At 35.8% G+C, this 12922-nt stretch overlaps 1 protein-coding gene across 1 annotated transcript; it reads left to right on the top strand.

Moving 5' to 3' along the window:
- Nucleotides 1-6419: 6419 nt before the first annotated feature.
- Nucleotides 6420-8427, top strand: LOC128661700 (jerky protein homolog). Its single transcript, XM_053715925.1, has 2 exons — nt 6420-8262; nt 8360-8427. Exons 1-2 carry the CDS (start codon nt 6486-6488, stop codon nt 8425-8427), a joined length of 1845 nt encoding a protein of 614 aa, XP_053571900.1. The 5' UTR covers nt 6420-6485.
- Nucleotides 8428-12922: the final 4495 nt, after the last annotated feature.

Here is a 12922-nt window from a genome sequence, read left to right as displayed (position 1 = left end):
TGCAGAGTTTGTGCATAATTTTTCTGGCATGCATGCTAGTAATAATAGGACCTACATATGTTACAATATATTTTGTTATTTTTTAGTCCAATGTTAATTTATTATTTTTATTCATGTAATTTATCCAGTGTAGCTTAGATGTTTTTTGGTTGTTTGCCTTTTATGCTCATTCTTAGCAAGAGTATGCACATATGCTATGTCTAACTGATCCTTCTTTCTCAGGTAGATTGCCTTAAGATAAGTATATAGTGATATTGCCTTTATTTCGTTTGGTGTACATTTGGCTCTGGGCTCTATTTGTATTGGCCTATACTGAGTCATGTGACTGCTGAGTGCTCCCCTTTCTATTTATAAGCGGTGCTTAATGATAGGTTATAAAAGTATACTCTTAATTTAACATCTGCAATTCTCCCCCTTTTGTATATAGCTCTAGTATAATTGAATATTGCAGCATTTTGTGAGGAGTTATTATTGGCTGTCTTAGTGTTTTGTGCCCAGCAAGTTTTGTTAGTAACGGTTGCTATGACAACCGCTTGTGGCACACTTACACAGGCAATCAATAGTCCTCCATTACTTAGTTTCCTTTGTAAACCATTATGCATTAATTTGTTTATTTCATGCCCATTTTTTGTTTTATTTTTATTTTTAAGGGTGCACTGTGTATATTATTGTTCAGACCGGACTCACGTTGCCCGGGCTGATGACGTCACCCGCCGGGGGCGGAGCTACTCGGGAGAGCGTGCAGGTCCGGCCGGTCTCACTAATTGTTTAACACATTTAAGAGGGTTGGGGTAAGTAACATGTAATGTCTTTTTTGGTCTGAGGACGGACGTGATATGTCCGAAAACGTTCACCAGTAAAAGGATTTGATAAAAGGTTCCCTAGGAGTGCGCTTTGTTTTTTCTGTTTTTTATATATATATATATATATATATATATATATATATATATATATATATATATATATATATATATATATATATATATATATATATATATATATATATATAAGTGCATTGAAGCCATTTGCAGTTAAGTAGATGAAAACATGAAAAAAAGCATATTTATGCAATATTCATATTTAATAAAGCGTTATACTGTGTATTTACTGTAAATGTTTCACATTTCAATGTTCTGCACACAGCAGACTATGTTCTATGTATTTATACATAGATATCCCTTTATATATCTGCATATATCTATACCTATATATAATCATATATTTTCATCTCAGGGTAGCGTACTTGAGCATATGCAATCATGTTTGTGCGCAAGCAGAATGTTAGTTTTTCCCCACTTTTTTTTGTTCTACTGACTTCTATGGGAGAATACTTTATAGCGCACAATATTCTAAGTTCAGCATTTAACGCACATTGGGTTAGCATACAAGTGAAAAAAATGTACTTTCAACTTGTAATACGACTGCTTCCAACACGCGCAAAAAGCTTACTTCAAGCGGAGTTAGCACTCAAGCTGAAGCGTTAAATAGTGCTCCACTTGTAATCTGATTCTATCTGTGGAAGGGAAAAAAAGGAAGGCAAGAACAAGAGGTGATTTGTGACTGTTATGATCAATGTTCCCTCTAAGACCAGTTTTGTGTGCGGCCCAGCAGTGAAATAGTTAACTAGGGAATCGCACCCTTCAATTAGCAAACACTGCACAATGCAGGCTGCAAGGCATGGATCTCTTATTAACTTTAGAAAAGATGAACAAAATAGAAGTGGACAGTAAATGTCGGTCACAATTTAGAAATAAAGTTACGTCAGTTCTAAAATACTGTGAAATGATAATGACTTGCTCCGTGGGTTAGACTAAAGTGATAGTTTATCAACAGGTTATCAATGAATTCGGCCACCCCAGGATATTCACAAATAACTCCACAGCTTCAATCCATAACCAGTGTGTGAATCGCACACCAAACAGGAAAGCTCTGAGAGATGATCTGGTTGCTTTAAACTGACCGCCCGCTCTCTGGTATCGGCGTGTCAGTCCCCAGTTCAGGAACACAAAAAAATGTAGTATCAAGGGAGCTACAATTGCCCACTCTCGCAATGGAACTTGAAAGTCCTATGGTCCGGATTCAGGATAGATGTGACTGGAACGAGTGGCCGGGAAACAACATGCCACACTTCCTCCTCGTATCCTCTATCTTACGTGATCTGATTACATGACTGTGGCATCACCAATCCAAACAGCAAAGCAGAATCAGACGTTGACGTCACTTCGTTACCCGGCTTGCCAGAAACTCGGCTGTGAAGTAAGAACAAACTAGCATTCACAACTAAGGCTTAAAAGTGGAGCGGATCCCTGGAGTCCACTTGAGAGTACAAGGCAAAATAGAAGTCCAAAAAGCCTTAATGTTAGAAAAGTTAAAATACATCAAACTTTATTAGAATATAAGTCTATGAGTACAGTGTTCTAACACCGAAACCGGTCAGACAATCTTTTTTGGCCGGCCAATGGATTATTTTTACTATCTCTTGTGTGTTTTTAACTTTATATTCTAATAAAGTTCGATGTGTTTTAACTTTTCTAACATTAAGGCTTTTTGGACTTCTTTTTTGCCTTGTACTCTCTCATTAACTGTTTCACTGCTGAGCTGCACACAAAACTAGACTTAGAGGGAATACTGGTTATGATATTATGATCGATCTATGTATAAGTAATCTATGTATGAAGATAAAACTCCTGTTGTCTGTAACGGAATATGAAACCTTGTGCAGTGATTTGTAATAATAATCACTCATATGTGGAATTAGCATGTTGAAGCTAATGTTGGAAAATAGGATATGTCCTGTAAGAGCCTGAAGTGCCCAAACTGAATAGGATTTGTAGTTGCGCACCGATATAAAGAAGGTAAAGGGAAAGTGTCTGTGATAACACGATGATGATAATGCTAGCTTAGACTAAAAGTGTTTTTTTTAAACTACAAAATAGAAGTGATGTAAAAAGAATGAAAGCTGTGTAACAATATGCAGTGTTAAATTGTAAGGGGACAGGGAATTGTGGAAAATAGAGATTAAATATCTGATTTAAGGAGAGTTGTGTATATTCCTAGAAGTCTGTGTGTATGAGCAATCTAAGAATGGTATGGAAGATTTAATGATGAAATAACCACAGCAAATCAAAAATGTGTAGTGTAAATTAGAAAAAATGAGGATGGAGGTGGTGATAAATGTACTAATCTGTTATACAAGGGGCTGTGAGGATTATGTTCTAACTTTGAGCACCTTATGGTCTCCTTGATGATAAGAAGTATAGTGGAGAGATACACTCTGTTTAAAAAAACAAGCTCTTAACATTACACAGATGTTCAACAGGTGTGTAATTTACATATAGTGCGTCCAGTGTATTGTTTGCCACAATCTTGTATGTATGTGTGTGTGTGTCTGTGTGTGTATATATATATATATATATATATATATATATATATATATATATATATATATATATATATATATATATATACTACAGAGATAAAGACCTAAAAGACCTATTAGCAACATTTTGCAATGTTAAACATTCCAGGTACATAAATACATGGGCTCCTACACTGATCAAACAATCACTCTTGTTTAGGTTTTGATATCCATAGAATGTACTACATTCTTGGCTTGACTACAACACTAACAATTAAATTACAGGAGAGGCAGATAAAAGAAAATTGCAAGTTGTTTTACTACATTATTAAACAATTTCAGAGGAATTCCATTTTGCATTTGAGATCCCTTTGAGCAAATTAATAAAACTAAAACAACTTGAAAGTATCAATCAGTATAAAAATATACATTTGTGTATTTCAATTCTGAAAAAATAGTAAGATAAATTAGTAGAAGCTCAAAAAGGGAAAATATAGTAACATTAATTTGTTATGTGGTATGAGATCTTATTATTCTCCTCTGAATAATTTGGGAATTTGTAGACTTATTTATTCTGGGAACTTCTTTATAAGTTTAAAACTTAACTATCTAGGATCAGCTTGTATGACTGCACTATATCACTCTACACATTTCACAAAGTGACCATGTTTCTGGCAGTTTTATGTCTTCATTATTTTCATTCTGACCTGCATAAAAAAGTATTAATCAATCTGCCAGTATTTCTAGATACAGTTATGACGTTAATATTTCTCTATCAGGTAGGTATAAAATGTTGTGATAAACCTTTTTGGCCTGTGATTTATACTATTTTTTTATATATACAGTATATTCCTGATTTAAATTCCAATAATATATTTTCCTCTGGTGGTTTTGAGATGTCTGTTACACTGTGGTCCCTTTTTTTATTCCTATGCAGATCTGTTTGATAAAGATTGCCTACAGATACCATAACTCTCTCCATATAACACCTAAAACTTTTGATTTACATTTAACCAAGACTCAGCATTGCAAAGAAAATTATTCATCAAATCCCCAATGTAAACATCTGGAGAAATATCATGTGTTACTTATTTTATTCCACAATCCTCACAAGATGATCTTGTATATAAGGATCATGTGTATTTCATGTGTGAAACAACTGAAAAGCCCTTGGTGGCCCATTGCTAAAAAAAAAAAAATTGGCACTTTATGTTTCATTAAAATTACTCTTCCTTGGTTAGATAAGGCACCAAAGCAGAGATTTTTATCAGTCAATATACACTGTATATGCTGGAATCAATCACAAAGTTATGTGAAAATAAAAGACAGTTTAATAAATTATTTATGAACATTTTTCTATTGAATGTAAAATTTGGAACACGATCAACCAGACAGCATTGTTTTATAAAGAAATGTCATATGTGAAATGGGACATTTTAATTAAAGTTACTGTATGTATGTATGTCCTTCAAGCAGTAACTGACATTTATAAATTGACCATTACTTAGTTTTCCATGACACTATAAAGGAAAATGTGTTTTCTGTTTAATGTGAATATACAGATTCAAAAGCTTGATAACAATGTTTATATTTAGCTCATTCATTTTATTTTTTTCAGTGTTTTTTTTAGCTTTAATATAAAACGTTTACATGTTCTTTATAGTAATAGTATTATTATTATGTTTTGTTTTTTTTACAGATCGAAGAATATAAGTTAATTTTTTTAGAACAACTCCTTTATGCTACAGTGACTCAGAGGTGTCCGTTTCTAATATACACTCATCAATCATCTAAATAAAATCTTTAATGTATCTACTATGTAGCTGTGTAAAACTGATTTAATGACTTTGAGCTCCATTTATCAATTGTCAAGCGGACATGATTCGCTGAAGCAAATCATGTTTGCTATTTATCACTGTAATTAGCATTGCACAAACATTTCACCAGAAATGCTTGTGCAATGCCAACCCCTGCTCACTGGTGCCCAATCATCCACTTGCAGGCCTGTCAATCATCTTGATTGTGGGCTAAATTACGAGTGGTGTGCGCTAACAGTTGCAAGTGAGCGATAAGGGGTTTACTGCAGGTGTTTGCTTGCATCAGAAGTAGCACACTTATTACAAGTTGAAAGTAACCACGTTCATGTGAGCGCAATTAAATTTAACTTGCGTCAGGATATCACGGCTTCAGAGCTCTTGTTAATTTTTACACTTATAACATATTATAATAAAATATATTAATCCAGTGGCCAGCACAGTCACCAGATTTCAAACCAGATTTCAAACCTATTGAGCTGTTGTGGGAGCAACTTGACAGTGTAGTACTTAAGCAGTGCCTATCAAGCCAATCCAACTAGTGGGAGGTGCTTCAGGAAGCATTGGATGAAATCTCTTCAGATTACTTTAATAAATTGACAGCTAGAATTCCAAAGGTCTGCAAGGCTGTAATTGCTGCACATGGAGGATTCTTTGACAAAGCAAAGTTTAAAGCACACAATTATTATTTCACTTAAAATTCATTATTTCTAACCTTGTCAATGATTTTATTTCCTATTAAAACTTTTAATGTATGTTTTCATGGAAAATAAGGAAATGCCTAAGTGACCCCAAACTGGTGTATGTATAGGTATACATATATATTGTACAAAAAACATTATATATATAAATATACATACAGGGAGTGCAGAATTATTAGGCAAGTTGTATTTTTGAGGATTAATTTTATTATTGAACAACAACCATGTTCTCAATGAACCCAAAAAACTCATTAATATCAAAGCTGAATATTTTTGGAAGTAGTTTTTAGTTTGTTTTTAGTTTTAGCTATTTTAGGGGGATATCTGTGTTTGCAGGTGACTATTACTGTGCATAATTATTAGGCAACTTAACAAAAAACAAATACAGTACAACTCCAAAAATCCGGACCCCGGAAATCCGGACAACCCGAGAATCCGGACTCCGGCGCGATCACAACTTCCGGGTGTTGGTTTCTCAAAGCGCATGCAAATTTCAGTGCGGGTGCGGCAAAAAGTGAAATCTGAGCTCCACAACTAGTACATGACCGGTACCTGTGCAGGTATTTAGCATCTTTACACTGCACAGTACCGTTATACAGTACTGTACCACCAATGTCTCCTAAAGTGGATAAACAGAAGCGTAGGAGAAACACTCTAAAATTGAGTGACAAACTTGAAATCATCAAAAAACTTGAATCAGGGGTTAGTGTTTCTGTTCTAATGGAAACATATGACATTGGAAAGTCTACCATTTATGATATAAAAAATGCCAAAAATAAAATTCTACAGTTTACAGCCTCATCTGAGCCTTACAACAAAATTGCAGAAAGAAAAAGTTTACATAAGCCAAAGTTAGAAAATCTTGATAAGGTTTTGCATGAATGGTTTTTGATTAAACGATCAGAAGGTATGGCAATTTCTGGGCCAATGCTTATCACCAAAGCAAAATCTTTTAAGGAGCAAATGAACATTGATTCTGAATGTAACTTTAGCAGTGGGTGGCTTAGGAATTTTAAAATGCGTCATGGTATTAGACAGCTAAATGTTGTTGGAGAAAGGCAGTCAGCTGATACACATGCTGCAGCAGATTATAGTGCAACATTTGAAAAAATTGTCATTGACTATGATCTCACACCTGATCAAATTTACAATGCAGATGAAACAGGTGTTTTCTGGAAATGTCTGCCCACTAAAACTCTGGCTGGAAACCAAGAACGAAATGCTAAAGGTTTTAAGATGAATAAAGAAAGACTTACTGTCCTCACCTGTGCTAATGCTTCTGGACAGCATAAAATCAAGCTTCTGGTGATTGGCAAATATAAGCGCCCACGGGCATTTAAAGGAATTTTGCACCTCCCTGTGACTTATAAAGCTCAAAAAAATGCTTGGATGGACAAAGACATTTTTCAAGATTGGTTTGTTAATGATTTTATTCCATCAGTCCGCCAGAACCTAACAAATTTGGGAAAACCTGCTAACACAAAGTGCTTGCTGCTTCTTGACAACTGTAGGGCTCACCCCCATGAATCAAAATTAGTGTCTGATTGTGGAAATATTTTTGCATCTTACTTGCCACCAAATGTTACATCACTAATTCAGCCCATGGACCAAGGAGTCATTAGGAACTTCAAATGCCATTATAAAAATGACTTTATGATGAAAATGTTAAACAAGGATGTTGATTCTATAGAATTTCAACGTAGCTTTACAATAAAAGATGCAGTGTTTTCTCTTGTAACTGCATGGAACACAGTCAAGCCTGTAACTCTTTTAAGAGCTTGGCGAAAGTTATGGCCAAATGTGATGCATGGAGAGCTAGAGTGTGAGGAAAATGAAGATCTTGAAGGGTTCCTTGTAGAGCAGAGAGCATCTGAAGTGAATGAACTCATGCAATCTGTCAAATTAGCCCAGGAAGACAACCCTCTATGCAAACTTAATGAAGAGGACCTAGAAGAGTGGATATGCATTGAAGATGATGTTGAGATTGCAGCCACTTTTACTGATCAAGAAATCATTGACAGCATCACAAATCCAGATCAGACAGAGGAGCACACTTCTGAAAAATCTGATGAAGAAGATGACAGACTTGAAACTGAAAAGGTATCTTGGGCTACTGCTGAAAAATGCATGGAAACCATTGTGAAATTTGTGGAACAAAACCATAGCTTTACACTCCAAGACGTCATGCAAGTGCACATGGTGCAAAATAATTTTATCACAAAGAAATTACAAAGTCGCAGACAATGTGACATACGAAGATATTTACAAAAAACAACAGAAGCATCTGCCATCCAAACTACCAATCAACTGCAGCAGCAAACACTCACAACACTCAATCCACAAACAGATCACCTTGCACAGCAGGAAGAAGAAAACATGTCATATGCAGGTACAGTACTGTACTTTATTTTAATACTGTAAAAATGAAACGCCTTACACAGTGCAGTATTTACTAAAAAAACATCTCTTTTTATCTTTTAAAACAGAGGAAACATCTGCTAATAGCCATCCTGCATCGCAGAAGCTCAGTTCACAAGCGGATCACCAGGTGTAGCAGGTGTTAGCATTCGGTGAACAAGCAGTTCAGCATGTACCGAAGAAATACCTGCAACAGAAAGGAATGTACATATGCATGTGTACAGTACTGTACTCTATTCTAGGCAATTTGTTCATTATTTAGTTACTGCATTAGTTACTGCATTAAAAAAAATTAAAAAAATTAACACATCTCCTTTATTATTTACAAGGTACTGTATTTTAGCATTGATGTCTGAGAATCCGGAAAATCCAAAAATACGGACTGGACAAATCCCCAAGCAGTCCGGATTTTTGGAGTTGTACTGTATATACCCATTTCAATTATTTATTTTTACCAGTGAAACCAATATAACATCTCAACATTCACAAATATACATTTCTGACATTCAAAAACAAAACAAAAACAAATCAGTGACCAATATAGCCACCTTTCTTTGCAAGGACACTCAAAAGCCTGCCATCCATGGATTCTGTCAGTGTTTTGATCTGTTCACCATCAACATTGCGTGCAGCAGCAACCACAGCCTCCCAGACACTGTTCAGAGAGGTGTACTGTTTTCCCTCCTTGTAAATCTCACATTTGATGATGGACCACAGGTTCTCAATGGGGTTCAGATCAGGTGAACAAGGAGGCCATGTCATTAGATTTTCTTCTTTTATACCCTTTCTTGCCAGCCACGCTGTGGAGTACTTGGACGCGTGTGATGGAGCATTGTCCTGCATGAAAATCATGTTTTTCTTGAAGGATGCAGACTTCTTCCTGTACCACTGCTTGAAGAAGGTGTCTTCCAGAAACTGGCAGTAGGACTGGGAGTTGAGCTTTACTCCATCCTCAACCTGAAAAGGCCCCACAAGCTCATCTTTGATGATACCAGCCCAAACCAGTACTCCACCTCCACCTTGCTGGCGTCTGAGTTGGACTGGAGCTCTCTGCCCTTTACCAATCCAGCCACGGGCCCATCCATCTGGCCCATCAAGACTCACTCTCATTTCATCAGTCCATAAAACCTTAGAAAAATCAGTCTTGAGATATTTCTTGGCCCAGTCGACGTTTCAGCTTGTGTGTCTTGTTCAGTGGTGGTCGTCTTTCAGCCTTTCTTACCTTGGCCATGTCTCTGAGTATTGCACACCTTGTGCTTTTGGGCACTCCAGTGATGTTGCAGCTCTGAAATATGGCCAAACTGGTGGCAAGTGGCATCTTGGCAGCTGCACGCTTGACTTTTCTCAGTTCATGGGCAGTTATTTTGTGCCTTGGTTTTTCCACACGCTTCTTGCGACCCTGTTGACTATTTTGAATGAAACGCTTGATTGTTCGATGATCACGCTTCAGAAGTTTTGCAATTTTAAGAGTGCTGCATCCCTCTGCAAGATATCTCACTATTTTTTACTTTTCTGAGCCTGTCAAGTCCTTCTTTTGACCCATTTTGCCAAAGGAAAGGAAGTTGCCTAATAATTATGCACACCTGATATAGGGTGTTGATGTCATTAGACCACACCCCTTCTCATTACAGAGATTAATATGCTTAATTGGTAGTAGGCTTTCGAGCCTATACAGCTTGGAGTAAGACAACATGCATAAAGAGGATGATGTGGTCAAAATAATCATTTGCCTAATAATTCTGCACTCCCTGTATATATATATATATATATATATATATATATATATATATATATATATATATATATATATGTGCATTTATGAATAAATAGAACATATTCTTCTATGTGAAGAACATTGGAATGTGATACATTAATATGTCATGTAAGGTTAGCGCACTTGGGATAAAAAATAAAAAAGACAATGAGGCCTATTTAACCTCTTAAGGACATATGACGGAATTTTTCCATCATAAAACGATTGAGCAAACTGAAAGCTGTGTCCATAAAGGGTTAACAACGGTCTGTTGGACCTGCTCCGACAGTGCGGATCATGTCCGACAGACCTCCCTGAATGCGGAGAGCAATACACTCTCTGTATTCAGCATTGAACCAGCAGTTCTTGTGAGCTGCTGGTGCAATGCTGCCCCCTGCAGATTCAAGGCCAATTGGCCACCAGCAGGGGGTTGTCAATCAACCAGTTGATTTGTGGCGATGTCTGTCCGCTTGCTCAGAGCAGGCAGACAGGGTTATGGAGCAGCGGTCTTTAGACCGCTGCTTCATAACTGCTGTTTCTTGTGAGCCTACAGGCTCGCCAGAAACACGAGGCGTCAAGCTCCATACGGAGCTTGATAGATAGGCCCCAATGTTGCAATCTGCAATATGTCTTTATAATTTTTTTGTTTCTGGTCAACAAATTAGCAAATTAGCAGCTATCTTTAACAAAAACAAATAATGTACTAGTTCTTTCAGTTAAAAATGAAAGATGGGGCAGGGCTTTAAAAAAACTTGCAATCTACACAGGTATAAATTTTATCAACTTTTATTTAAAATAATTACAATATAAATGTGGTACAATGGTGAACATCACCAATATAAGACCACATGTATCAAACAACATACACATAAAAAAATCATCAATAAAAAAGAAGAATACTTGCACTATATGTATAATGGCGATGGTCGATTTTTCCGCAATATAAAGCGTGTACACTCAAACTGCAAACCACAGAAAGGATTACTGGTCGGCAACTCCTCACAACCCTACTATGCATTTCAAGTATAACTCCTCTTCCTCAGATGGAATTATCCTTGAAACGCGTAGTAGGGTTGTGAGGAGTTGACGGCCGGTAATCCTGTCTGTGGTTTGCAAGTATCTTCTTTGTTATTGATGATTATTTTATGTTTATGTTGTTTGATACATGTGGTCTTATATTGGTGATGTTCACCATTGTACAACATTTATATTGTAATTATTTTAAATAAAAGTTGATAAAATTTATATTGGTGTAGATTGTAAGTTTTTTTTTTTAAAGCACTGTCCCATCTTTCATTTTTAACTGAAAGAACTAGTACATTTATAGAGCTATATTTTTTAGTTCCAGTCCTCATTAACTGATCAGTAACTATAGTTATTAACCTGACTGTTTTGTTATGAGGACTGTAAGTGAGAAACACTGCTCTAGACTATTAGTGAGACATTAAACAATAAAAAATAGAGATGTGCATTTGGGATTCAGACAAATTCAAATGTGGCCAAATTTTGCTGATTTGTCAAGTAATTTGATACACGAACGGCCGAAAACATTATTGGAAGAAACAGATGAAAAACAAATGACTAATTGATTAAATTGATTAGTTTATTCCTTTATGCTGTTTGATACAAAAAAGGGTACAAGAATGGGGGGTTATTTGTTTGTTATTAGGCTCCTTTGTTTGTAATGTTGTACAGGGGTCTGACCATGTATTTTTTCATCATCCCCTGTCTAATCCTGCCAGAGTATTACTAAATACCGATGTTAGGGAAAGCTGCTCAGGCACTAAATGCTGGATTTTAGTCATACAGAAGTTGTGTGTTCTTTTAACATTGAAAGATAGGTTTTTTTAATTGTTCAAATCCTATAATATAAGATTTTTGTGAATATTAATTATCTATCGGCTAGATTACGAGTTTTGCGGTATGAGTGAAAAAGCAGCGTTAAGGCTCATAACGCTGCTTTTTCACTACCACTGGTATTACGAGCCTTTTAGGTTTAGGGGCACCGCACACTTTTTTGGCCATACCGCAAATTAACTTACGCAATTTGCGTAAAGTCTTTTTTCAATGGGACTTCCATAGCATCGATATTACAAGCTTTTTCTGGGAGGCCAAAAAGTGAGCGGTACAGCCTATCCCGCAAGATTCGTAACGCAATCTAAAGTCAGTAGTTATGAGTTTTACACTACAAAGCTGTAGCATAAAACTCATAACTAAAGTGTTAAAAAGTACACTAACACCCATAAACTACCTATTAACCCCTAAACTGAGGCCCTCCCGCATCGCAAACACTAAAATAAAATTATTAACCCCTAATCTGCCGCTCCCGACATTGCCGCCACTATAATAAAAATATTAACCCCTTAACCGCCGCACTCCCACATCGTAAACACTAGTTAAATATTATTAACCCCTAATCTGCAACCCCTAACATCTCCACCACCTACATTACTGTTATTAACCCCTAATCTGCCGCCCCCAACGTCGCCGCCACTATACTAAAATTATAAACCCCTAAACCTAAGTCTAACCCTAACACCCCTAACTTAAATATAATTAAAATAAATCTAAATCAAAATTACTATCATCACCTAAATAATTCTTATTTAAAACTAAATAGTTACCTATAAAATAAACCCTAAGCTAGCTACAATATAACTAATAGTTACATTGCAGCTAGCTTAGGGTTTATTTTTATTTTACAGGCAAGTTTGTATTTATTTTAATTAGGTAGAATAGTTACTAAATAGTTATTAACTATTTACTAACTACCTAGCTAAAATAAATACAAATTTACTTGTAAAATAAAACCTAACCTGTCTTACAATAAAACCTAACCTTACACTACAATTAAATAAATTAAATTAATTAAATACAA

The sequence above is a fragment of the Bombina bombina genome, chromosome 5 (assembly GCF_027579735.1).
Source record: "Bombina bombina isolate aBomBom1 chromosome 5, aBomBom1.pri, whole genome shotgun sequence".
Classification (NCBI taxonomy): Eukaryota; Metazoa; Chordata; class Amphibia; order Anura; family Bombinatoridae; genus Bombina; species Bombina bombina.
Note: the sequence above shows the minus strand (reverse complement) of the source record. Positions and strands in the feature narration are given on the sequence as shown.

Bases quoted from the DNA above. Each gene is read 5' to 3' on its own strand.
- LOC128661700 (XM_053715925.1), top strand. From the start codon at position 6,486: ATGTCTCCTAAAGTGGATAAACAGAAGCGTAGGAGAAACACTCTAAAA. The intron at 8,263-8,359 runs GTACAGTACTGT...CTTTTAAAACAG, and splicing joins AGAAAACATGTCATATGCAG to AGGAAACATCTGCTAATAGC.